At 42.0% G+C, this 26,588-nt stretch overlaps 3 protein-coding genes across 17 annotated transcripts in view; 1 reads left to right on the forward strand and 2 right to left on the reverse strand.

The window, feature by feature from the left end:
• The window catches only part of LIMS2 (LIM zinc finger domain containing 2), a 32,709-nt gene extending 13,419 nt beyond the window's left edge, over nt 1-19,290 (forward strand). For 4 of the 10 annotated variants that reach the window (XM_083741740.1, XM_083741738.1, XM_083741739.1 and 1 more), the window contains 6 exons: nt 9,700-9,849; nt 10,503-10,653; nt 11,668-11,760; nt 13,691-13,739; nt 13,887-13,962; nt 15,147-19,290. In XM_083741740.1, coding sequence (XP_083597866.1) covers nt 9,700-9,849; nt 10,503-10,653; nt 11,668-11,760; nt 13,691-13,739; nt 13,887-13,962; nt 15,147-15,294 — 667 coding nt within the window. In that variant the 3' untranslated portion in view covers nt 15,295-19,290. The remainder of the gene's footprint in view (nt 1-9,699; nt 9,850-10,502; nt 10,654-11,667; nt 11,761-13,690; nt 13,740-13,886; nt 13,963-15,146) is intronic. The other 6 variants (XR_014565045.1, XR_014565048.1, XR_014565050.1 and 3 more) reach the window with 3 other exon arrangements.
• GPR17 (G protein-coupled receptor 17) lies at nt 1,708-9,689 on the reverse strand. Its single transcript, XM_083741742.1, has 2 exons — nt 8,129-9,689; nt 1,708-3,009 (listed from the first exon to the last, which is right to left on the reverse strand). Exon 2 carries the CDS (start codon nt 2,979-2,981, stop codon nt 1,965-1,967), a length of 1,017 nt encoding a protein of 338 aa, XP_083597868.1. The 5' UTR covers nt 2,982-3,009; nt 8,129-9,689; the 3' UTR covers nt 1,708-1,964.
• A 629-nt stretch (nt 19,291-19,919) lies between the features above and the next one.
• MYO7B (myosin VIIB) overlaps nt 19,920-26,588 on the reverse strand; it is a 59,214-nt gene continuing 52,545 nt past the window's right edge. For all 6 annotated transcript variants that reach the window (XM_083741676.1, XM_083741677.1, XM_083741675.1 and 3 more), the window contains 6 exons: nt 26,367-26,473; nt 24,899-25,084; nt 24,169-24,285; nt 23,611-23,694; nt 22,923-23,042; nt 19,920-20,987 (listed from right to left, as the gene is read on the reverse strand). In XM_083741676.1, coding sequence (XP_083597802.1) covers nt 20,898-20,987; nt 22,923-23,042; nt 23,611-23,694; nt 24,169-24,285; nt 24,899-25,084; nt 26,367-26,473 — 704 coding nt within the window. In that variant the 3' untranslated portion in view covers nt 19,920-20,897. The remainder of the gene's footprint in view (nt 20,988-22,922; nt 23,043-23,610; nt 23,695-24,168; nt 24,286-24,898; nt 25,085-26,366; nt 26,474-26,588) is intronic.

Below are 26,588 nucleotides of genomic sequence, written 5' to 3' on the forward strand. Positions count from 1 at the left end.
GTGCACCTTATTTCATTGTTACAAGGTATCTGTAGTGAATGCAAAGTCTGTTATAGGAAAGCAGTCATGATTCCATAGTTAACAGGCAAGTTGCAAGACTCCATAATATGGTAGCTGAACATTTGCTTTTCTTCTAAATAAGGGTAGAATGGGGTAATTTTTAATTACCTCACTGAGGACTCGGCTAGACTGGTAAAGAAAAAGTGATTTATATGTGTTGTATGTGTGATATAACATTGTGCCACCAGATGGCGACGTGGAGCCCCATTTTTCTCTACCTGTTTTCCCTGTTTACAACTCTTTCAACTGAAATGCTTCTTTGATGTGTCCAGATCCAGCCAGGGCCTCCCCTTTTAGGTAGCCATGTGCATTACTTCAGTTGTGACGCATACAATTCACATTTCTCTTCTCCCCGGCCCCTACCCTGCCCGTGCTGTGCTGTACAACTGCTTTGTTAGAGCATCAAACTATCGGTTTGCCAACCTGATTTAGAAAGAAGAAATACTCTGAGCATGTGCCATTTCACATCTTCATGACTACAGGAATAATATTAGGTTTGCTTATGCTTCCCTGATGGTAGACTCATTTACCTGTAGAAAAAGACAATGTATATTTGAAATACAAAATAAAGAATGAGCTGTAGCTGTGCATATGGCTGGCCAGCCACCCTCTCACTGTGTGTGTGTGTGTGTGTGTGTGTGTGTGTGTGTATATACACACATTGAGGTGACCACCATTAGAATGTATACTCTGGCATGTCAATACCTGCCCAGGTGCTGATGTCAGGTCTACCCATTTGCTGCTGCCCTAATCACCTTCCATTCTCTGGTTATAATTTAGGGGATTGCCGGACTCCAGGGTCATAGATTTAGGCCTAGCTGCACCACTGCTTCCAAAAAAGCTATGGCAACAAGAGTATACATGATTTCTTGTACAGCACGTAAGTGCTTAGGATCTGGGTGTAGCAATTATCAAAAATTACAGCGCAGACTTGACATACCAGAGTTGTAGCAACTTTACATTGAGACAACAGACAAAGGTTCTGGTGAAGTGGCTCTTGACTGAGGATTTTTGTTCTGTTAAGGTGGATATGGTAGGTACAGTCTGCATTAAGCAAGGACAATTGCATCAGTAAGGGTTGCATCCTAATAGTTAAACTGAACTAGATTACTCATTTATAGCAAGCTCCCTAGAAATCTTTTAGTCTTGTGCATGTGATTCATGAACCATATACTTCATATAAAAACTTACAGATAAAATGAAACAAGTTGTGTCATGTCATTGTTTCTAAATGTTACTGAAAATAAGAGCTGCAGCCAAGGCTGTAACAAAAGAGAGTTTTACGTTGTAATGTGGTGTTTATATCAAGTTTAGTGCTGTCCGTACTCAAAAGGTCAACAATGAGATGATTGAGCTGTCTAGAAAATCAAATGGTTCTCCCTTCTTGCAGATGTGTTGGAGGCTTTCCTTTTCTTATCAGGTCATGTCAAAATCTATATGCACAATCTTCTCAAAGCTCTGCAGATGTAAATTTAGAACACCTTTCTTAGAGAATGTCAGGACTATTGAATCTTAGCTGTGCAGTTTGCTTGTTTGATAACTGTGAAGACGGAAGTATTTGCCTCAGTTATTTCTCAGTACAAAAATATTTCATGGAGCGATCATAGCTTTATTAAGCAAATGCTTTCTTCCTTTATTTTTCTTGTCTGAAGGCAACCAGAAGGGTGGCTATTATAGTGTAATGCTGGTTATATTTGTATACAGTCAGATTGCAGTCTATCTTCCGCTGAGAATTAGCACTTGCTGGTGGTAGCTGTGCAAAAATTACTATCTGTTACTCGTTTTCTCAAGAAAGAAGCATAGATCAGAGTGTGCTCTTGGAGAAACACAGTTTTGCTATCTTGGAGATTTAATTGTATCAGATAGAAAAAGCCTTTCTTTTAAAAAGCACTTGATTTCATTAGTTACAGTTCAGTTTTAGTGCTCAAGGAGCTGTCATTTGTTTTCCCATCATAACTTGAAGGTAGCCTTGCAGCTTTTCTGCTGCAAAATAAACCACATAAGGCCTCTCGGAACTTCTCAGCTACAAAGAAATACATGATGGGATCTAGGGCACCGTTCAGGCTGGTGAGGCAGGAAGTAATTCGGTTGCCAAGAGCCAGAATCCGCTGCATTTCACAGGAAGTCTTCACACCATCATAATTGAGAATGTAAATGTAACGGTTGATATGGTAGGGCACGAAACAGACCAAGAAGATCATGAGAACCATTATTATCATTTTGATGGCTTTTTCCTTTAGATGGTTCTCAATTCGGTTTCCTTTTTTCAGGCTGCGTATGATCAGCAAGTAGCAGGTCACTGTAGTAAAAAATGGAAGCGTAAATGCCACAGCCAGTGACACGAGAGCATGGCGTGATGCCTTTTCTCTGTAGAGCTGCAGGCAGATGGTGGTATTGTTCATCTCAGCTGTCTGCACACTGACCAAAAGAGGCGCCATGGCCACAGCAACTATAACCCACAGGAAAGCACAGGCCAAGTGGGCATAGAGTGATCTGCGGAGTTTGAGGGACTTTACAGGGTGCACGATAGCTAGGAAGCGATCTACACTGATGCACATGAGGAAGTAGATGCTGGCATACATGTTGAGGTAGAAAAGGAAGCCTGTGAGTCGGCAAGGGATCTCTCCAAACGGCCAGTGATTGCCGGAAAAGTGGTATACTAGCCGGGTTGGCAAAACTAGCACAAAGGACAGATCGGCCATGGCTAGGTGCATCAGGAAAACGTTGGCTGGGGTGTCTGACTTTTGGTCCCGGATGAAAAGCCAAAGAGCCAGAGCATTGCCAACAAAGGCTAGGATGAAATCCAGAAGGTAGAAAGTAGCAAAAAGGATGTTCTCCGTATTGGTCTCTTTGCCACATTGTTCTGAACTTTCCAGTGAAGTGTTGAAGAACAGGCCTGAAGAGTCAGCTAGGTTGTTCATTCCTCACTGCGGGACTTGAAATATGAACCTGAAATAATAAAGAAGAAAAAGCTAGAGAAGAATGTTACAACATAGAGGAGGCAACATGGAAATCAGCCAAGCCTGCTGGTTTGCTCATGTTTGTAATGAATGTTGGCCAGGATCCAAAGCATCCTATGTCATGTTCTGCATGTGTTAGAGGGGTTTCCAGTTTTCCTCCTGACAGCTTCCACTCTTAAAAAGCCACCCCCAAATAGTGAGAGGCTCCTTTAAAGTAGCACCCCGTGAGATAAAAGGGGCTGCCATCAGAAGTAAAAATTGGCTAACCTTGTACATACTCTGTTTGTATGCACACAATAGCCTTTCTAGATCTTAGCCACACTTTTTCTGTGCTCTCCATGACCATTAAAAGTGTATGTACTCTACCGGTACTTTGTTTTAGTAAGTTTAGTTTTTAAAAGTTTTGCAGTATAATAAACTGGTTCTTAGAATCTCTTAATTGTTCATATTGGGGGTGGGGAGGCTAAAGCTGTAAAGTTTACAGGATGATATACAACAGACAGGCATACATCACTTTATTGCGCTTTGCAGATCTCGTATTTTTTTACAAACTGAAGCACTGGAGGAACAGCTACTGCTGGATTGGAGACGAGGCTGCAGGAGCCTGTCCTTACCACACAGTGGCTTCTGCTGCTCCTTACAAGAGGATGCGTAAGATGAAATGAAGACTCAGATAATGGATAGCATTTTTAGCAATAAAGTACTTTTAATTATGGTGTTTACTTTAAAAAATAATAATAATGGTATTGCACACCTAATAGACTTTTATGTCCAACTGGAAACAAAATAATTGTGTGTCTCGCTTCATTGTGATATTTGCTTTATTGCAATATCTCCGAGGTATGCCTGTACAGTGGTACCTTGGTTTACAAACTTAATCCGTTCCGGAAGTCCATTCTTAAACCAAAGCTGTTCTTAAACCGAGGTGTGCTTTCCCTAATGAGGCTTCCCGCTGCCGGTGCCCTTCCACTGTTCAGCTTCCGCTCGTAGACTGAGGTAAAGTTCGCAAACCGGGACACTCCTTCCGGTTTTGTGGAGTTCTTATATCGAATAGTTGGTAAACAGGGCTGTTCTTAAACCAAGGTACCACTGTATACCTTTTGCAGACTAATATACTATGAAACCAGGTTCATCCCTTCAAAGGAGTGATACTTTTCATGAACAACTACACAGTGTATCCATAATGTCACTTTTAGATGGATAATAACTATAATGGCTGCAAAGAGAAGTATCTTTCAGGTATACATCTTCTCTTAACATTTTGCAAACAAAACGTAAGGGCACAGTAGAAGTGAGAATTACAGGATTGTTTAAATGCCAGACTCTATCATGACCCATTAGAACAACAGCAACAGTTGTCTAAAATGTTTCATTAGAATTAAGTAAAAAAATCACAAAGCAGAGTGTAACTCAAAAGGATGGAATGGAAGGATCTGTCGATTTCAGTTCTCTGTATCTCATTTTTCCAATCTTAAATTATGTGATCCACCTTACTGCAGCAACTTGCAATTTAAAAAACAAAACCAGCATTTTAGTGCAGATTTCTCTTAATGAACGCATGTTTGTATGCAGTTTTGTCAACATTTACCTTTTTGCAAGCTTTTCTCTCTAATAGGCATTTTTACATTTCCCCCCCCCACAAATGTATCCATTTTCCTGCACAATGTTCCCTAATATGTGCATTTTTAAAAACATTGGTCAGAGAATTGTGTCACATAATTCAGCTAAGTATGAATCCCAGAGGATAGCTTTATTGTGGTTTGTGTATTGTTTCAGGAAGTGCCATTTTGGTACATAAGAAAATGCAACATCCTAAGAGCCTGCTGGATCAGGCCAACAACCCATCTACCCTGTTTCCCCGAAAATAAGACAGTGCCTTATATTAATTTTTTGCTCTCAAAGATGCGCTAGGTCTTAGTTTCAGGGGATGTCTGATTTTTCCATGAAGACGAATACAGTACACATTTATTGTCTAATTGTGAGCCAGCCAGACTCCGTCAGGGCAGAGCGAGCAGCAGGCGGCAGCTTGTTCTGGCAGCGACGCGGGCTCTCTGATTTAAAGAGACCTCGCACTGCGCTGCGGCCAATCAGTGAGCTGCGTGGCGGCGCCCACCGCTATGGTTCAAAGGAGTCAGACGCCTTACGGTAGCTTCAGGGGCCTTATATTCTGCGGAGGCCTTATTACCGGGGAGGTCGTCTTTTCAGGGGATGCTTTATATTACAGCGAGAGGCAAAACTGGAAGTAGGTCTTATTTTGGGGGGTGTCTTACTTTCGGGGGGAAACAGTAGTTCAGCATCCTGTTCTTACAGTGGCCAACCAGTAGATTAGCCTTTAAATGTGAACAGAATAAAATGTCTCTCACATCCTTATATGCCAGTCCTATTGAACTCAGTGAACATGGTTAGGATTGCATTGTTCATTAACCTATACCATGTGTGGTGCAAAGCACTCTCAGGTTGCTGCAAAGCATGCTGGGGTAAAGGACCCATGGCTCCTGCTCTCTGAATACAGTGGTACCTCGGGTTACAGACACGTCAGGTTACATACGCTTCAGGTTACTGGCTCCACTAACCCAGAAATAGTGCCTCGGGTTAAGAACTTTGATTCAGGATGAGAACAGAAATCATTCAGCGGCAGGCCCCATTGGCTAAAGTGGTACCTCAGGTTAAGAACAGTTTCAGGTTAAGAACGGACCTCCAGAACAAATTAAGTTCTTAACCCGAGGTACCACTGTATGTAAAAGCTGAAAATTGTTTGAGATCTTAACTTGAGCTTTAATTGGGACAGACTGCTCTTTTGTAATAGACTTAAGTGTAATTCCTTCATCTGACCACAGAGTGCTCTCTTGTACAGCATTTTTAAAAAGAGGCAAAATAAGGAGTTTCTTCCCCCTACACACACAAGAAGTCAGCCTTCCCCTTGTTCAGAAGAGAAAACTTTCCCTTAAATGTTGGGCAACAGGACATCTCCATCAAATGCTTTAGAAATTCTCTCCACCTGTTTTTCCCAAAGTTGCAATAACACAGCAGGCTTTTAATTCCTCATTTTTCATAGACAATTTTGATGGCTGACATTAAACAATCTTCAGTGTTAACTTAAAATTATTTAAAATATATATAGCAAATATCTACAGCACAATTAAATGTCACACACAGGAATCTTGCTAATTATTTCCATGTGATCCCTAAATTAGGAGCTTGTTATCAACATGAAAAATATTTGGCAGTGTACTCCCTAATAAACCTATTTGTTTAAACTGCATCCTTATTTGACTTGTTTATCTTAAAACTATTCCCTGGAAGGGCTGGCACATGGAAGCTCGCTAACATGGTACAGTATTTGTCTAGTGGCTGCCTCTATGCAATGACTCTGGAGAATTTTTCACCATGAGGCAGTTTTGTCTCCACTGTTGCTTCTGGACAACTTGTTTAATCAGCATTCAGCCTGATTTGTCTGCGGAGAGTTTAGGCAACACTGGCTATTAAATGAGCATTCAGCTTTCTTTGTTTATGGGGAGATTAGACAATGCTGTGTCAAGCAAGTGTTATCCCACACTTTCCAGTACACTTGCAATCCCTTCCTTATCGCAGAAAGTCCATTATTTTAGGGAAGTGGGTTTGTTCTGCAAGAGCTCCAAATCAGCTTCATTTGTGCAACTTGAATCTGCAGGTTGTGCAAAAATAGCAGTAGTCTGGAAACACCCCCATACCATCACCAAACAAACTTATCGGTGATGTGGAAAATACTGAATGGGGGCATCTCCTTGTGTTGAACCGCTGTACCTGCACAGTTCTTCACTGGATGCAATTTCAAGCAGCCTCCTTATTTCTGTGAAATAAACAGAACCTTAATAACTGTCTGAAAGATTTTTGTGGAGCAGCTAGCTCTGTAGAACACATTGAGATATTCACATGGATAGTTCTTGTCATCACTTTCACTGTCTTAAAGAACGTGATCTAGAAGAGGTTTTAAAAGCACTCCCTCATTCATGTCTTTCACTGGTGTCGTTACTGCATTTGTGGGATTTTAAGAATATGACATATAAAACATTTATACTTTTTGCAATTATTCGTATTGGCTGAAATAGTCAATAAATAGGAAATAGGAAAATGACTGGCTACCTTCTCTTAGATTGTGTTACTAGTGAGTTGTTAGGGTCTATAGCAACAATTGCTTTATCTATCTATCTATCTATCTATCTATCTATCTATCTATCTATCTATCTATCTCTATCTATCTATCCAGTTCTGTTTTAGGAGTAAGTTATCCCCAATTTTCCAAATTGCACGAACAGTAGGTAGAAGTGTAACTTGGCACACAGCTGCTCATTTGTTTTGTGTGCTGTGCATTCAAGTCTATTTTATTCAAACTCATTTTGTGTGTGTAGTCTTCTGGATCATTGCTACCGTTTTCACAAGAGTCTTTACGTCCTTACTAGTATTCCAACATGCTACTTCTGTTAATAAACTTCATTTCCTGTCAGGGTTTGTATATCATTCATAAGTGTATATCTAGGTGACTTTGAATAAATGAAAGTAACATCATTACTTGCACACGATAACATCAATCCATTGTTACTAGGCCCCCAGAAATCATAGTTTGTGAGATATCAAGGAGAGTCTGCTTAGGAAAGCAGAATGATTTTTCAAAAGCGTAGTGGCAAGAACATTTTGTCAACTGGAAAAATCCCAGGCATACGCTATTGTTACAGTGCTGTTGCTCTGTTCTTATGACTTTAAGATACTGTATATGTTCATCAGAGGAGCTTTAATTGGCTGTTGCATGCTGTTTGTGTCTAGTTTCTAACTGCTAGACCATTTTCACACAAGTTGCTAAAAAGTGTGTCACTTGCACTGTCTGTGCAATGCATACCCATCATTAAATTAAGGGCAGAATGCAAAAGAAAAGTGGAATGCACTGTCTGTGTTGCAGAGCATTTTGAGCATAAAACTTCCGTCAAAATGTCCTTGCAACTCCTTGTACTTTCCCTTCTAGCTTGTATAATCTGTAAACCCTGGGGAACACTATGGTGCTCTGTGAGAACGTTCTCAATTTTCACACCCCCACACCCCAAAGTTGTAATTCCCATTGAAACCAAAGTGCTTACCTCTTGCAGCTTGCAGTCCTGTAGAAAAGAGGGGTAAAGATCTTGTTAGCTTCTTAGAGTGCCAGCAAATGTAGGTAAGACAGAAAGGCCAAAAACAGTGGTGATCCAGAAGATGCAGACAGTGGCAGGTTCAGTGGAAGGGTGAGTTGCACTATATAGAGCCCTGTTGGAGATGATAGTCCATTATCATCTTGCTCACATGAGAGGAGGGTAGATAACACATTTGCTGTGAAAGACAGTTTTCATTCCAGCTGGGCTGTTCGGAAGGGGGGAGTTGCTGTGGTATTTATGAATATTCCAATGTTTCTCTAGCACTCTCTCTCTCTCTCACTCTGAACCTCTGCCTTTTACGCTGACTCTTTGGATCCCTCTGACCATTTTAGAGAGTTTGGAAAGCGTTGCAGAAAGGGAGAGGAAATTTGGTGTTGCAGACACAACAGGACATTTCAGAAGGGGATAATTCCATAATAGTGGGAGTGGGGGTGAGAAGGACGGCTGCCATAGAAACGGCTCTGTGATTCTAAGACCTCCCTTTGCTTCCAGTGGAGGAGGGTCTATAGGATGGTAGGGGGGGTGCTTCTGAATGAGCCTTGCTGATAATGGGTTGTCAGTGGAAAGGGCTTAAGGCCCCTTATTCAGTTGAATGAGAGGGGGCTCTTTTTAGGACACTTGCTATAGGGGTCTCAGTGTCCTGCCCTGTATAATTAGACTCCGTTCCACAGTGTGGAATAAAATTGAGGCCTTTATCCTGAGATGAACACAGCTGCATGCCCCCATTTATAAAGGAACGCTGTCTGCTTTCTTTCTAGGGACTGTGGCTCTTGTCTGGGACAGCAATATCTTCAGCTCTAAGGAGGAACAGAGTAGAAGACTTGTGAAGAGGGAGTGTTAATAACATTCCTTTCCACTTATGCTCACTGGGACTTTCTATTTGAGGCTTGTAAAAATACAAGGCTGTACAACAGCCTTGTGACACTGAGATTTATTATTAGCTTTATTTTATTGGTAGGGACCTGGAGGCTAAGTGACCTGCCTGGAACTTTCAGGAAGCCAGTGAGACTGCCTGGAATAAGCCCAGGGTCTCTTTGCTCCTTTCCCATAGGTATTTGCACTGTTGCATCTACCAGCTGTCCTCTGTGACTATGCACTTCGCTCCGCAGATAAGCAAACCGGGTGTGTCACTGGAGTTCCATAAGTACAGAGGCATACATTGCATTTGGAAATGCACACGCTGGCATTTCCAAATTGTATGTACTCAAAAATGTGTATTTGGAATGGTCTAACCATTTATGCATCTTTTTGTTATGGATATCTAAATTGTGCTAGGAGAGCATGAGTAGGGGAACCAATAGTTATGGTCATGAAAAAAAAAATCAGTTTGATGCTTGCCATCAGTGCCAGTTTTAGACCATTCATGCAATCTTTTTGTCTCTAAATATACCCTACTGGTTGCATTCACAAGTAAGCCTTCTCAGCTATACAGGTGAGAAGCTCTGTAGCCTAGAAAGCAACCTTGTGTAGCTTATACCTGTATGATGTCTCCCAACTTTTTTCTTTAATTCTTGCTCTAGGCACCTCTGTAGGCCTTGCCATAATCGCGAGAAAGCCAAGGGCTTGGGCAAGTATATTTGCCAGAAGTGCCACTTGATAATTGATGAACAGCCTCTGATGTTCAGGAATGATTCCTACCATCCAGATCACTTCAGCTGCACCCACTGCGGGTATGTCAACTCTCTTTCAGCTAGGACTCTGAAGCAAGCGAAAAGGCATAGAATGAGCAATTGTGGGGTCTTGCAAGGGACCTGAGTGATCTTTAAGAATAAGCTTTGCTGCATTTCTGCAGACTGACTAACAAGAATGCGGAAGTTCAAAAAGCATTTGAATAATAAAAAAGAACCCCAGAGGAACTGTAGTGATTGTGCTGAGCTGTAATAAACTTCGCCTTATACAATTCATTGTTCAGCTGGCACTATTCCTGACGGGTCTTAACATCCTTGGAAAGAGCCAGTTGTGAAGGCTCGTTGTTACAAAAGCAATGGCATTAGAACTTAGCTGCAGCTTGATGGGCCCTACAGTTTACAGTATTTTAGAATCCCTGCCATTTCTGATGGAGCCTGCTTATCTAAACAGATTTCAAACTGGATTCACAAAAACCAAGAGCCTCATTATAAAATAGCTTTTTGTATGTCACAATCATGTTGCTCAGCAGGCAAAGGAAGGATGTTTGTGTTTAATGTTTCCTTTTGAGAGCTGCTCTTTATCCCTATTTGTCAGGAGAGTGCCTGGTTTATTTGGGCAGAGTGACCATCAGCATGATGTGTTGAGGACAAGCTTTTTCTGCTAAGGTCTTGATTATTCCGTCTGTTGTGTGCAGGAAGGAGCTGACAGCTGATGCCAGGGAGCTGAAGGGGGAGCTCTACTGCCTGCCTTGCCATGACAAGATGGGCATCCCAATCTGTGGGGCCTGTCGCAGGCCCATTGAGGGTCGAGTGGTCAATGCTCTGGGGAAACAATGGCATGTGGAGGTGAGAATTCTCCTGTTGTGCTACTTGCTCTGGGATTCATGTTACAGAGAGACTCCTGACACAGCCTGTGTTAATAAGTAGATGCTGCCACAGTTCTTTTGAAGCCATAGGAGCTGCATGCCATTGTTTCAGGTGGCTTATCCATTATTATTCTGTTTATTTAGATCTCTAGCCTATTCCCCAAAAATACCATTTAGGTATCAAATCACACATCAAACATATTACAAGTAATAAAGCCACATCCCTTCTTCTTCTTTTGCAAAGCATTACATTTCAAAAAGATTTAGTGAGTCATCAAAGAAAGGAGCTTCACAGTTGTGGGACAGTCACCGGGAATACATTTCTGTGTGCCAAACAAAGATATAAAATTGACACAAATATTAATCCCAGTAGGACAGTCTTAGTTTATCCATAGGTGAGAAAACAGTATCTTTAGTATGCTTTGGCAATATATTAAATTACTCTATAGAGATTATAAGCAGGACCTTGCAGTGTGGCTGGGAGAGAATCTGAAGCCAGAGCTGATGCTGGAGGGTTGATATAATACACTCCAGTGACTAATCCCCATCAAGAGGCAAGCTGTGCTGAAACATCTGTCCACCACATGCTGATCATTCATATTCCTAAATGCTTTATACAGTGGTACCTCGGGTTACATATGCTTCAGGTTACAGACTCCGCTAACCCAGAAATAGTACCTCGGGTTAAGAACTTTGCTTCAGGATGAGAACAGAAATCGTGCTCCGGCGGCGTGGCAGCAGCAGGAGGCCCCATTAGCTAAAGTGGTGCTTCAGGTTAAGAACAGTTTCAGGTTAAGAACAGACCTCTGGAACAAATTAAGTACTTAATCCGAGGTACCACTGTACTCAAACTATTATTAGGAGTCTGTCTAAGGTGTGGTTCATATTTGCTGGCAAATATTTGCATACTACTTATTTTATCCAGGCACTTTTCTGGCACAAAACTGCCTGTAGCACAGACCCCTGGACCCTGACATGTCTTTTAACCTTCCAGCATTTTGTTTGTGCCAAATGTGAGAAGCCATTCCTGGGACACCGGCACTATGAGAAGAAAGGTCTGGCTTACTGCGAGACTCATTACAACCAGGTAAAATCTGCTCTTATTTGAACTCTGCACTCCCAAACCCACACTCCCTCCCCCCCAAAATGAGCAAGAGATAAGAGGTTGTTTCCCAATGAGGGATTTAAGAAATCCCTGCTGTTTGAACTGAAACACCTACAAATATGAGGCGTAAGGAATTTCAAACTTTTAATATCTTAAGAGATTCAGCTGAGTGAGGCTGCTAACCCCTAGCGGTATCAACATGCAAATTTAAAGAACTTAAGCAACCTTAACCATAAATAAACATTTAAATTGACTAGAATTTTTTTTTTGGGGGGGGGAGAAGAGAGCCAGTGCCAAGAGTTCTCTAGCTGGAAACTTGGGGGGGGGGGCTGCACAAGATTGCTTTCTTTACAAATACATCTCCAGAGTTTTTGTCTTTCAAAGGAAGCTATACCCAATACTGTAGCCTCTAGCACTCAGGAAGTGGGGAACATGTAACAGTACATACCTATGCCCGTTTCTGTATCTCGCTGAGCTTCAGATACCATGCAGCTTCATCACTGTACAGGATTATGCATGCGCTGGAAGGCCAGTGTCAGAAGGAGCCAGTTGAGAGGGCAGGGAAGACAATGGGCTTCTGCCCATTAAGCACACGGGTGGGGGTGGGGCTCATTGTCTCTTCCTACTTCTTTGCAGGGTCACTCAAAGTTCTTAACCTTACCCTGCTTAACTTGTAGCTGTAAAGCTGCATTTGGAAATACTTGAGATTGGAGCATGTGTGAGGCTTTTATTCCACCTCAACAGTGTCATTAATTGCTGCACATTTCCTTTCTCTTACAAAAGTTAAAGAGAGACACATCCACTTTGGTGGGAGAAAGTAAACACAGACTATCCTACTGATGGCACTTTGCTAGCACTCCATGTAAGGCACTTAGCAAATCTGTAAGGGGAAGAAAACAGACAACTGGGTACACACCTGCAAATTGTCTTTGATGCCAGGTTGCACTGCACTCAGGATGGAATAAAGCAGACTGTATAACAAAATTGCTTGGAGGCAGCATTTAGGGACAGCCCATTCCTGCCTCTTGCAGATCAAACACCTGTGTTAACATTAATTCCTGAGTAAGTGTAACCCTAGGGGGACGCAGGTGGCGCTGATCGACAGGTCGGCGGTTCGAATCCCTGCGGCGGGGTGCGCTCCCGCTGCTCGGTCCCAGCGCCTGCCAACCTAGCAGTTCGAAAGCACCTCCGGGTGCAAGTAGATAAATAGGGACCGCTTACCAGCGGGAAGGTAAACGGCGTTTCCGTGTGCGGCTCTGGCTCGCCAGAGCAGCGATGTCACGCTGGCCACGTGACCCGGAAGTGTCTCCGGACAGCGCTGGCCCCTGGCCTCTTAAGTGAGATGGGCGCACAACCCCAGAGTCTGTCAAGACTGGCCCGTACGGGCAGGGGTACCTTTACCTTTACCTTTAAGTGTAACCCTGAAGAGAAAACACAATAGAAACCTTGTGAAGATAGATCACAGGCACGTTGCCCTCCAACTGATCCTCAGCCTGTCCCTTACGGATTAACAGATTCAGAATAAGCAATAGCCACTATTTTGTAAGTCCAGAAAACCCAGTACACATCCTCTCTTAGACAGATATTTCTGGTCCCAAGGAACTGGGTTGTTGTTTTTTTAAGCTCACATTTTCCCCCTGACAGGTATACCCTACACAATAGTGGTGTGCCATTCCTATCAAAGGATGCAAAAAGCAGCCTTGAGAATGCAAGTTTGATTGTTGTGCAAATGTGTGAGAAAAGCTATTGAGGTGTCTGAAATGTGTAAAGTAATGTGGGGCACTATTGTAGAGGCACTAAATTAATCCATTGTTGGGACCAAGTTGTCTGATTTGATAAAGAGGGGCAGACAGACCCCATCCATTAGTTTAAAAAAGCTCATTTTGTTTTGCTTTTTTGTTTTTCTGCACAGCTCTTTGGAGATGTCTGCTATAACTGCAGCCATGTGATTGAGGGGGATGGTAAGTTTAAGCCTGTTTGTCAATGCAGCTGTTGCAGCCCTGCACGGACAAGGCCTCAGTGATTGATTTCCCCCCACATCTGTCCTTGCTCAATTTGGTACAGTTCTGCAGTTTGATAACCCACCCTTGTTTGATATTTTCCACTAGTGGTCTCTGCTCTCAACAAGGCTTGGTGTGTGAACTGCTTCGCTTGTTCCACCTGCAACATCAAACTCACATTGAAGTAAGTGGCCAGCAAAGCCTGCCCTGGGGGGGAAGGTAACATGACTCAGGGAGTTACTGCAGTCTGGCAGTGTTACATTGTGGTCAGAGTAACTGGCTCAAGTTTGGCAAGAGAAGCGTGTAAATCAAAGGAGACACTCCTTGAAATCACTGAGAAAATATGTATACAAGTATACACTCAAACAAGTGTTCCATCACCAGCAAGTAGTTTGACATTTCTTTTTGGGACCAGATAGTCCAGACTGCCACTCCTTATCTTGCAGTGTTCCTATGCTAGTCCTGTTACATTTGCTACTAATGTGTGATGGGAACATTGTCATAATTACTTTCAAGGAGGGGACATGTCATGTCAACTTGCAAGGTGCAGGGCTCATTCATAAGATTTGCTTTCAGATAGTCACTTAAGCCTGCCAGTAGGGTCACTGTATGCATACCTGTAAGCAAATCTTCTATCAAGATAGGCTTTATTCCATTGTGTCGATTGGCTGGCCGTGGCACTTGCTCACTACCCAATCTGCTTGTATTTTGATTTCCCAGTTTGTTGATTGACATGACAGGCCGGAGCTTGCTCCACCAGCAAATTTTGTTTTAGAAGAAGTGCCTTTCCCCCACTCCCAAGCCTGCGCTTGAAGTAGCAGGCTGGAGCAAGCATCTAAGAAGATCTAGTCACAATTGAGCACACTTACCTGGAATTTAAGCACTGAGATTATGAGACATATTCATTTTATGAAAAGATGTGAAAAATGTGAGAGAAAGAAGCAAGCGTCAAGCCGATACCCTTTCAGAAATCATGAAAAGTCCACACATTTTGATCCTAGCCTTCTTCCGGAGCAGTCACGTTTTCTTTCTTCAGAGAAAGCTCTGATTGGGATCCTTTTATCTCAGAGAGAGAACAGAAATGGACAAGGGAAGCAGTCTGCATCCAGTACCTGGCAGGCAGTGGCTCCCCAGTCTCACTGGCAAATATATTTCTTTGTTTTACCCTTTTAAACCTGCGATGCTGAAGACTGGACATGAGATCTTCTACTTGCATAGTTCTAACTCATTCATTTGGAACAGATTTTATATTGGCAAGTTTTTTTTAAAAAATGAAAGGAATGTATACCACATACCTTACTCACTTAGCTGTTAAGCCTCACATGACTTCCTAACTGAAAAGTAAATCCTTCTGTATTTCTTTGAAAGGAATAAGTTTGTGGAATTTGACATGAAGCCAGTGTGCAAGAAGTGCTATGAGAAATTCCCTTTGGAGCTGAAGAAGAGGCTGAAGAAGCTGTCTGAGTTGGCCTCCAAGAAAACTCACCCAAAAGCTCTGGACTTAAACTCCGCTTAAACAGGTCTGTACCCTCTGCTGACTCTATGCACCCTCACCAGCTACAATCTGCCTCAGCTACTGATCACAAAAGGAACTTTTAAAAATGGTTTCAAGGACTCAAGACAAACAAAAGCTCACCAGTTATATCTTGCACTCTGAATGTTTATTCTGCTCAGGTATAGTGTGTGTAGAGGCTGTCCTCCAGAAGAGAATGGTGGCAATATGCAATAATGCACTATGATTTTTCCTTTTGTATAAGTTGTGTATCATGTTCTCTCACTATTTGCCCATTTTGTTTTGAGATTCAGGTTCATGTTACACACTTACTTGAATTCTTCTGTCTTCTTCCCCCTTCTCTCTCTCTATCTCTCTGCTTTTATACCAAAATTAGCCTGGCCACACTGCAAGTGGGAACACAGGAAGGTTGGGTAGAAAAAGACCACTTAACCCTTTTCTTCCAAAAACAGCACAAAAACACATTTATTTTTCATTTAACATGCCTCTTGAACATTCTCTTAAAGTTGCAGTGGACTAATCAAAACCAAGTAATAATTTTCCTTGCAATTGTTAGTTAACTCATTTTAATAGTTTGACATTATTTAGCATAAGCCTGGATTGTTTTTATTATCTGGCTGACCTTTCCTGCTGTAGTAGCTAAGCTGCATAGGCCAGGATTGCATAATATAGAATCTGGATGGACCAAAGTAGCTGAACTGTAAGCCTATCATTTTTGAAAGAGACTGTTCATTTTTTAGATTTCTGAGCATTTAGACCAGGCTTCCTCAACCTCAGCCCTCCAGATGTTTTTGGCCTACAACTCCTATGATCCCTAACTAGCAGGACCAGTGATCAGGGATGGTGGGTAGTCTCAAAACATCTGGAGGGCTGAGGTTGAGGAAGCCTGGTTTAGACCTCTCCTCCATATTAGCAAGCACTCTTTTTTGTCTGTTGTGACAAAGTTTAAGTAAATCCCTGGAGTCTTAACCCAAACATAGTCTTCCTACAATGTACATTCATTTCAGTGGAAGTGGGAAAGCAATCTTCTTAATGGTCTCTGAAGCTGGAACTATTTATTACCTCAGCAAATACATGTTCCCAAACATAGTTGATCTCAGCAAAATACATATTCCAGGACACATCTGAAAACAGCTTTGTGTGCTTAATCCTTTTCTCCCAGCCACTTTTCTGTCATTTCTAGTCTTGGAGCTCAGGGTATGTGCCAGAGGAGAGGGATGGTATGGTGCAGGGATGGAGAGGTTGCTGGGTATGGGGAAAGTGGCAGACAGTGGAAGTATGAAGCAGTCCTCCCTCCACCTGCCAGTTCTTCACTGTGTGCTCCTTCCCACCCTATCATTAGCAGTACCAGACCATGTGAGTTTGGGAGCCCTGTGTTTCTCCATAATTTTGTCATTTCAACCTAAGTTCTCCTCAAATTACCCCATAGTATTTCCTTTCCTGCAATAGGAAGATAAACACTAGCACAGAACAAGACTGTTTAATATAGAAAAGCATAAATCTTACTTACGGTATTTACTACTATGACAATGGAAGTTAAGAATCATGTACTGCTTCTACTGATGGGAGAGGACTGGTTTTTCTATCCTCTTCTCCCAAACTAGTCCTCAAATACCATTATTTATCTGCTACTTACTTACTAGCACTAAATTTGTATTGTCACAACTAATAGCACAAGAGGATTGCCCATCTCTTGATTTGAGACTATCCTCCAAGCACAAATATAGAGGAACATGTTTCACAATGTAGGACATAATTTTCTTAGGTCTCTAGGATACGTACTCCTAAATTTGGACTCACACTGAATTGGTTGTCAGTCTCATCCAGAGCCCTCTATGTGCTCCATTTAAAATGGTACACATGTATATGTGCTGTCATATTTAAATGGAGTTAAACACAGAACTTTGAGTCTATGTGGTTTGCCCACAACACTGAAATGAAAGTGATATCCCTTGTGAGTGGAGAAGTTGTGTGAGAGCATTGTGGTTCCCATTCTTACTAAGGCAGTGATGGATATGGCAGACCGCACTGCTGTAGGAACAAAGCACAGGGTCTACTGTCAAGAAGTCAAAACACAATTCATGCAGAATCTTCCTCTGCAACATACCTAGACATAGGTGCCAATTCCCTTGGGCTCTGGGTGCCGGAGCACCCACAAATTTCCCCATGAAGGGGCTGGACACCCACAAATTTTGGGGCCAGGGCCATGCATGCTGCATGGCACCCATGGCCCCAAGCATCCATGGTTGAAGAGCCAAGCTGGCACTCCTGTACCTAGGGAACACAATTCTTATGCCTTAGACCAATGCTGGTTATGCCTTAAAATGGCATATATGTAACTAGTGGAGATGCATGTTTGAAAGTAAGTAAAGCAATGTAGATTTATGATACAGATTCCTGATCCAGCAAGTGATATGGATCCGCTTTAACGATTTTAATGTAGTGCTCCATAGAAAAACAGATTTTATTATACTATTCTTCCTAATACAAATATGCCAAGACTGGGTGCCATATCAGATAGGCTTTCAGGCCAGCTTTAACAGTGTAAGAAATCAGTGCTATCCTTTCAAAATGAAACGTTAGGCAAATACATTAAAACATGAAATTTGTGATGAATGGAAATGTCCTGTTACAAAGATGCATTAGGGAGAGATATTTGAAATGCCATAGCTCAAATTAATCTTAGGAGACCTTCAGGAAAGTAATCACTGTGGTACAAATCTCCAGAGTTATCTAATATGAAGTATCAATTGTTTGCAGTTTTGTCACAATGTTCATCTTCCAAATACAGAATCTGTCCATTGAAAAAGAAACAAAATTGATTGGCTGGGAAATAATTTACTTTTATTGGGGTAAGTAAATGGCTGTTTCAGGGCAGCCTAGTGAGAGTGATTAGCAGAGCTGAACCAAACCAGAAGCCTGAGTTTGTAAATATTTTGTGCCCCTTGGAAAAGGACCCCATCTTTGGGTTAAAATGGTGTACGTGTTGAGGTGGGGAGCAAGACTGAACTTGTACAATGAAGTACTACAAAAAAGAAAGTATTGGCTGGATGTGCAATGCAATGTGCATCCAGCAGTGAATGTTGTCTGCTGGAATGTGTATTTGGGTGTGTACTGGAATGTGTAAGTCCAATATAAGTTCTTGTGTGACTGTAGCTTGAATGAATCTTCAGAGGGAGGGCACTACAGTCTCATTTGCTCTCACTGTTGTCACCACAGAGTCTAATCAGACTGATTCCATGAAGACATATTGTTCACAATGTGGTTTCTCATTGCCACTCACTTGGTAAATGGAGGAAGAAGCTGCCTTGTTTAAAAATGGCACAGAAGCAGCTCATCAGGGGAACCAGGGCTGTGAGCAAGCATGAAAAATGGCATGTAAAGGCCAAGCATTTACAGAGAGATGCTGTTGTGCATTGGTGTTATCAAATGTGTATATTTCTTATTAAAATAGGTAATGGGGGGGGGGATGGAAAGTAAGGGTGGAGTTGCTTTTTTGCAACTGTTGAAAGCACATTTTACATCTTAACTATAAACAAGTATTAGTTTGTTACAGCTTTATTGACCAGTCTATGACAAGCGACTTTTGCTCCATCAAGGCAATCTGAAAGTGCCAAAATTATAGGTAAATAGCAATTTAATTCATATTACGTATATTATCCTTCCAGTAATTGCACTGAATGTAGATTTAACTGCTTATAATATATTGTTATAATGATATAGTTTTTGTATTAACATATTTTATATCACTTGCTACTAAAAATGATTCATTTTGTATAAGATCCCTTTCATACAATAATGCATGGCATCACACTTTTGTAAGACCTACGTAGTTTCCTGCCAGTATTTTGCTCCAGGATCTTGTAATTTCACTAGCAAAAGGGTACATCCTGATGATTAAAATACTGTATTCCTCCATTTTACCATATACTCTTGAAATGACAACTCACTGCTATATATTTTTTAACTCCTCACAGTAAAGATTATTTTAAAACTGCACATCTTGGATTGCTTTTATTTGGTGCAAGAACTTGCTGCAGTAAGTTATTTTGCAAAAATGTGCAAATGTTACTGAAATGTCATTAAGACGTCTAAGTAATGTAATAGTAAAGGTATAGCATTGTAAGCTGCTCTGGCCAACAGGTGTTCTGCTGTAGTTACTGGACCATTTGTTTGGTCCTGATGGATCTACCAAATATTCAGCATAATATGGTTAAATGCCTGTCAGCTTTCACTAGTAAGGAAATGAAAGAAATGCTTTAAGATATAGTATATATTCCAGAGTGTAATGTTGCATCTTTCTTCTGCAATGTGCAAATGTACGTATTTACATCTAATGTAATGCCCCATAGCTGTGAGACCCTTATCGTTAGAGGATTCCAGCTTTATTGTGGTGTCCAATTACTTGTGAATAATCAGTTTCTGTGACAAAATACAGTTCCAGCCCCCAGGCCACTGTGTGGAGAAAGAGTAGCCCTCAAGAATACAGAAGCTGGTCATCTCCTTTAACTAAAGCAGAATGTTGATTTTACTGCTTAATGTATTTCACTGGAATCACAGCTGTTGTGCAGGAAGGATTCTTTGACCCAAGCTGTAGCCTTAAGCATTTTGACAACAGAGGACTGAGGTAAGCTGTTCAAGAGTTTGATTTATTCTTAGATATACATTTCTAGAAGAAAGTTGACAATATCACTCCCATTACTTTGCAATTCTCTTTAGAAAGTGGAAACAATTTGGCTGTTACCATTAACAGAAAGCAGACACCCAAAATATGTTTAATCAAAAACTTCAAATTGAATTTACATGAAGAATTCAAAAATACAGTACAATCTTGACCCCAGGCAAGCATTCCCTGCCAGCAATGGATGCTGTGCATGGAATGTCTGGATGTTCTTTTTCAAAGGTCAAGTACTCTGAAAGGTGTGGCACTCATTTAGCTGCACAAAGTTACTGAAGCTCTAATCCCCCAATACCCAAGCAGGAAAAAACCTTCATTGCAAAACCGTGCACCTTCTCCTAAGTTGAACAAAGACTAACTATTGTGACTACTTTGGCAAATGACAGGGGGAAGCCAACAGTAGTCTTTCCTCATCTGGGGAAAATGTGAGGACACTAAAGGCAGCTTCACTGCTGAAACTGACACAACACATCCTACGCATGCTTCCTAGCAGAAGCATGTTTCTTAAGCTAAGGCAACAGTCACGGAGTAGACCGACACTTCACATCATGAAGATGCTGCTTCCATTCATTTGTAGTACTTCTCCACGACTTAAAAGGTAAGAGCCACCTTTTGCCATGTGTGCTGCAGGTTTGTGCTGATGCCTGGCATTCCTGTCCCTGCTCAATAGGAAAGGATGGCATAATCTAGTACAGGATATACTTCCAGAAAAGCAGGGGGAATGACAGCTAGCCTTGTTGAAATCAATGAGTCATAAAATGTTTTAAGCTATAGTTAGTTTATAAACAAATACGTTTTTGCTACAACAGCAGCTTTTGGTTCACTCCCCTAGGGTCAAGAAGAGGTAAAACTAGAGAATGCGCTGACAAATGTAAAGCTAAAAATGAATTCCTTCCAATATTTGACATATTTTCAGTTTGGCACATCCTTAGGCAGGGAGATGCGAATCCTTCTGTTTGTTTGCAGCGTTCAATAACAAGTTCACATATGACGTCAACAGGTCATCCATTTTATATCCCTGAAGGAAAAATAAAAGACATTTAATGACCTACCCTGGAAAGAGCAAGACAGACATGAGATCCTTTAGCAGTCATGGAATGTTTCACAATAATAGACCAGCTAGTTAAGATAAGCAGCATTGTGTTGCTACTCCTGCAAATACTGTTGGCTTAAGATATTAACACTGCTAAGCAGTGTACAAAAAACTTATGTTTTCCTCTGATAAAATTGGAATCTGGTGGTTTGTGGAAAAGCAACATAAAATATCATAAGTCACAGGAGATGGGTTCTAAACTGGTTATAAAGCATTAATTGGGCATTTCAAGGGTGAGGTAAATGATGCCCTTCCCAACTAATTTGGTGACTGCACAAGTAGTCTTAAGGATGGAAATTTATCTATCAGAATGTCCTGGTTGATCATGAGACAAAGAAAGCCACTTTAAAAATAAATTAAAAGTTAATAATGGTTGCTGATAGACAGTTTTTTGAACAAGATGTATATATCTGTCAAAGTAGTTTGAGGCATTTTAATTTAAAACACAAAACATTTCTCTGTGTTTGTATTTTCCCTTTTGATTTAGAAGGTTGACACTATGGCACAGCTGTGGGAGCTTTGACTCCACAAGAAGTGAATCTTCTACCCCATATACCTTTTGTAGTAATATGACATGTGCCTGAGTTCCCAAAACCACCAATATGCACATAATACAAGCCAGTTCTGTTTCCTCCACAATCCAAGCCCGTTGCAATTACCGTATGTTTCGCTCTGTAGGACGCACCTTGTTTTATGGGGGAGAACAAGGGAAAAAAAATCTCCCCCTCTCTACCCAGCAACCTTTCAGCGAAGCGGCAGGAGGCACTGCGCAGAGAGGGGGAGATTCCCCCCCCTTGTTCTCCCCCTCTAAAACAAGATGCCATTCAAGGTGTGTTCAGTCACCTTCAGGCGGCTACCTTGGAAGCCTGGAGAGCAAGAAGGGTCCGTGTGCACCGACCCCGCTCGCGCTCTCCAGGCTTCAGTGAAGGCAACCCGAAGCCTCCGGAGTGCTGCGGGAGTTCCTGCTGCGCTCCAGAGGCTTTGGGTTCCTTTCGACCTGCTCTTTGGGGCTGGTGGGGGGAAGCCCACCGCCAGCCCCAAAGAGCAGGTCAGGGAGCAGCAGAAAGGCGAGCACCCTTCCTGCAGCTTCGTGGGGCTGCAGTCGCCCCCCCCCCCAAAGAGCAAAGAAGCCAAGACAGCGAGCAGGACGCATCCCGCTCTCTGTCTTGGCTTCTGCCATAGCCGCATGCAACCTTTCCAGCCGGGAGAGGCTGAACGGGGCTGTGGCTTCTTTAGTCCTGCGCAACCTCTCCAGCAGGGAGAGGCTGCACATGGCTATGGCACTACCCCCACCTCCCGCAAAAGCCCACAGGAGCCGCGCACCCTTTAAGGAGCGCATGGCTCCTGTGGGCTTTTCTACGAGGAGGGAGAAGAGACTGACTGGCTGCATCAGTCCCTTCTCCCTCCTGAGAAAAAGTCTGCAAGAGCCGCGTGGAGCTTGTGTGCAGCTTTCAGGGCTTTTCCTGCCTGCCTCCCCCCTGCATTCATTCCATAGGATTCACACACATTTCCCCTTCATTTTTGGAGGGGGGAAAGTGCATCCTATAGAGCGAAAAATGCGGTACATCTTTCTGCTATTTAACACACACACACCCTGTCTTCTCAAAATAATAGAACACAAATATCTAAGGCAAGAAGAGACATCATCTGTTTCAGGATTTTTCCCCAACTACCCAAGGCAGAACTATTACTCAGGTTTGAGAAAAGTGGGGCAATGTGCAAATATTTGAAATAGCTCTTGGTGACATTTACTCAGTACGCCATTAGAGGAAGGAGAAAAAGGGTTAACCAGTAATTACCAGGTCCTTCCTTCCTTAGTGGATGGTCTTGAGCAAATCTGAAATCATAAGCTTTTCTTACCAGGGAAGTCTCACAAAGGATCCGGCTCCCTCGTACCAGGTTCCCTATGGTCATGTGGAAATATGTGCTGCCACTGCTCCAGTTGGAGATTTTAGTGAAAGGGTAAACTGTCAAGATCTCCTGCAATTTAAAATCAAAATAAATGCTACATGTAAGTTTTATTAGAACGAACAACTCAGGTATTTCTCTACAAAAAGAGACATGTGGCACATCTGGTTTTCCAGGAAGCAGTTCTGTGCTGATGCCTCATCAGATTATCTTCTGCGCCAATCCCTATTGATCTTAAATAGCACTTCTGACATAGAATAGAAGCCAAGCTTCTGTTTATCTACTGTCTGGCAATGTTGCCTGAAGGATCCTTCCAAGAAGATACCACCTGAGTTTCTCCTTCCTGGGTGTGCAGGTCTCATGTTTATCCCTTCTTTATAAAATTGTTTTTATTTCCCTTAATTATTAAGGGAATACTAGATAAATGTCTGAGGCTGAAAACTAAATTCTGTTGGCCAATGTACAGTTCTGCTTCTGTTGAAGAAAAGTACATTTCCTGCTGGAATCCACAGCTCTCATCACATCTCCCTATGCCTTTACCTTAAACGGTTTTTTGAATGAAACTTAGGGCATAGCTCAGTGTGTGTGTACCTTTTCCAATGGGTAGGTATGCTGTCAAGTATCAAAATATGACTCTTACCTTAGACTTCATATGTATTAGAGAGACACCTTGTTTGTTGATAGCAATCAATACAATGTCAGGGATATTTGGCTCTGAGGTTTGCTAGTAAAGAAGAAGAAAAAATGAGTGATAGCTGTTGAACTATTTTAAATCACCAGCTGTCAGTGTCCTCTTATTTGCACAAGAAGCTAAAGAATTATCAGTCAAAATGTATGCAACAATAAGAAAATCAAGTGTGTGTGTGTCATGGGAATACTGCGCGCTGCAAATAATGAATGTCCTTACAAAACACTCAGTGCCTTACTCCTCCCATATTTGGCTTCAGACACATGGGAGCTATTTGGAACTGGGAACCAGCTAAGGGCGAAATGGTTAAGCTTCATCTCCTCCTCCAATTTCACCCCACTCCCCAAGTGGCTTTTCTTCAGAACGGAGGTGGCATCAATGCAGAGGACGCCACATCACAGGAATGGGCCCTCAAGAGCTTAAAAGCAGGACAATAGAAGAAGCTTCTACTCTGCAGAAAGCAGCTTTCCAAATGGAGGCACACATAAAAACAGCACCTTTGAAACTCACCTTCACTTCGAAGAAGGCTGAGCCAAATGTTGGCCAACGATGTATGTACTTCAAGAAGGCAATCTTGGCCTCGTCCACAGTCTTCTGTTCATGTTTGCTGGCGGCAGAAGTAATATTCTGCATAAAAATACACATGAGTCAAAACGGAGGGGCATCTTTCTCTCACAGTAATGAGTCTCAAGTAATTGCTCCCAGGTATGAATAATGCAAAACATATCTAATGCTCCTTGTTACATAAATTTATTTACTGAAGCACCTCTCCACCCTTGTATTAGAATGATAGAAAACACCCATCCTTTGGGTCTTCAGGTTTGAGTGAGTTAAAAATCTAAATAAAGTAAGTACATCATGATGCCTGCCATTTTAAAAGAGTTTTAGCAATTGTGGTGACTTCAGAGGGTCTCTGAAAGGACTGCCATCAGTGGGAAGGTTTGTGGACAGCAACATTGGTTTTATTTGCTCATAAACTGGGAGGGAGTACCATTGAGGCATGATCAGTAGCCGCAGAGTGGTCCCAACCCAAACAAAAGCCAGGACAAATATAAATTTATGACACTCTAGAGTTCTCAAACCTTCAACCCTCAGGGCCTACTTGAAAAAGTTATTGAGGCCACCAGAAACAAAATGGCAGTGCAGGAACACAGTCAGTGGCAAATGGAGGCAGAGGGCAGGCCCACTGATGAGCCCCAGCCCACTGTTCAAGAAGCAACAATCAAATGATTCTTCTTACCCGTTTCCACTCCTCTGGAGATGCTGTTCGGATCATGTTCTCAGGCACTAGTTCCTTCAATATTTTGGGAATTGCTGCAAATTGCATTCGATCATTGTTATAGTTAACCTTGAAAATCAGCCCAGCTAATTGGATGGCATCCTCTTTTGAGCACTTGTGATATCCGCGTAGATACTTTGGTTGCTCCTGAAAGATACAATTGAAGACACATTGATCTGTTAATCCTACTCTCTGCAATGTGTGTGTGCGCGCGCGTGCGTGAGAGAGAATGAGTGATTGTGCTTTGCTTTTGGTTTCAGGGTAGGCACTGTATTTGTCCCTGTAAAATTAAAGCAAGGAACTTAGATTGAGGGAAAGCATTAAAACATCTAAATTTTAAACCTGTGCCCAAGAGACCACACTCAGTGCTTTATAACATTTACTGGTTTGATGATGAGACATTTTCCAGGAATTGTAAATAACCACTGTCCACAAATTGTGTGAATCTTCATCTCATATCAATTCTCCACAAATCTGTATGACTCAGAGAAACCACAGTGGGTTCAGCAAGGACAGTCCTTAGTACATTCTATCTGCTCTGGGCATTGGACTTGCAGCCATTCCTATCCAGCAACAAGAGGGAAATGATTACAGGAGAATCCCAGATATCTCCAAGATTTATCTCACCTGTGTATTCCAAAAGATCTACCTCCTTCAAACCAAGTAACCCATCAGTTCATTTACCTTTTAGTATGATGATTAGCCTTCAACAAAACCACTTGCCAAGGTAATTGTGCAGCCCTCCCTGCTCTGGAAAGTTAATGAAGTGATAAAGAACCTTTGAAGTTTTACTATTGTTTGGGACAGTTAAGCTCAATTTCAAAAGGTGGAGAGACAAAGGAAGCATCTTTAGGAGAATTCTTCCTTAGGCATCTTATCTATGCTAATCAATTAAGCAAGCAGAGAAACCAGATCAAACATACATTGGGGTGGAATTCAACTAGAAACTGGAAATTAATGATCATTACTAAAATAGGTCTTCATTTCAATGGGTCTACTCTGAATAAAACTTAGTTGAATACCACCCATAGAGCTTGATTCCTTCTACCTGCAGCCCCTGAAGTTGCTGCTTTGCCCTGCTGCATCTGCCGCTGGTAGAGAACCATCACCACCATCAGTGCTGATTTGGGGAAAGATTGGATTGATTTTGGGTGAACTCTCCCTCCCCCCAGAAATTTTGAGTGCTCTGCAAGCTCTCCCCAAATGGATATGATTCTGCTGATGGCGGTGGTGGGGCAGGTGGGGCACCCATAGGCATGCTGCCTGCAGGGCCTCTGCCGCTTGTGTGTTGTGGTGGGACAGGACTTCACAGTTGGCTAGTAGAAACTAGGACTTTACTATCAAAACTGGCCATGATTTGTAGACCTCTCATCATTATTGTTATTGTTACTGTCAGTGGCATGCTATAAATATCAACCCTGTTAATTACCTGATGATAATGAAAGATGCAGTCAGCCTTCAAGTCCTTCCCAGGAGTCACATTCAACCATAACTTTCTCATGAAATACACCTGGTAATTCACAGTGGTGGGAGCCACTAGGAAAACAGTGTTATTTACATTTAAATGGGGAAGAAATCTCGTAACACTCATTTATATAGCCTGATTATGCATAAGTATGTTTTTTTGCTTCACATTACTCTCAAGAAAGCC

Source organism: Podarcis gaigeae, assembly GCF_964106915.1.
Source record: "Podarcis gaigeae genome assembly, chromosome: 5".
NCBI lineage: Eukaryota > Metazoa > Chordata > Lepidosauria > Squamata > Lacertidae > Podarcis > Podarcis gaigeae.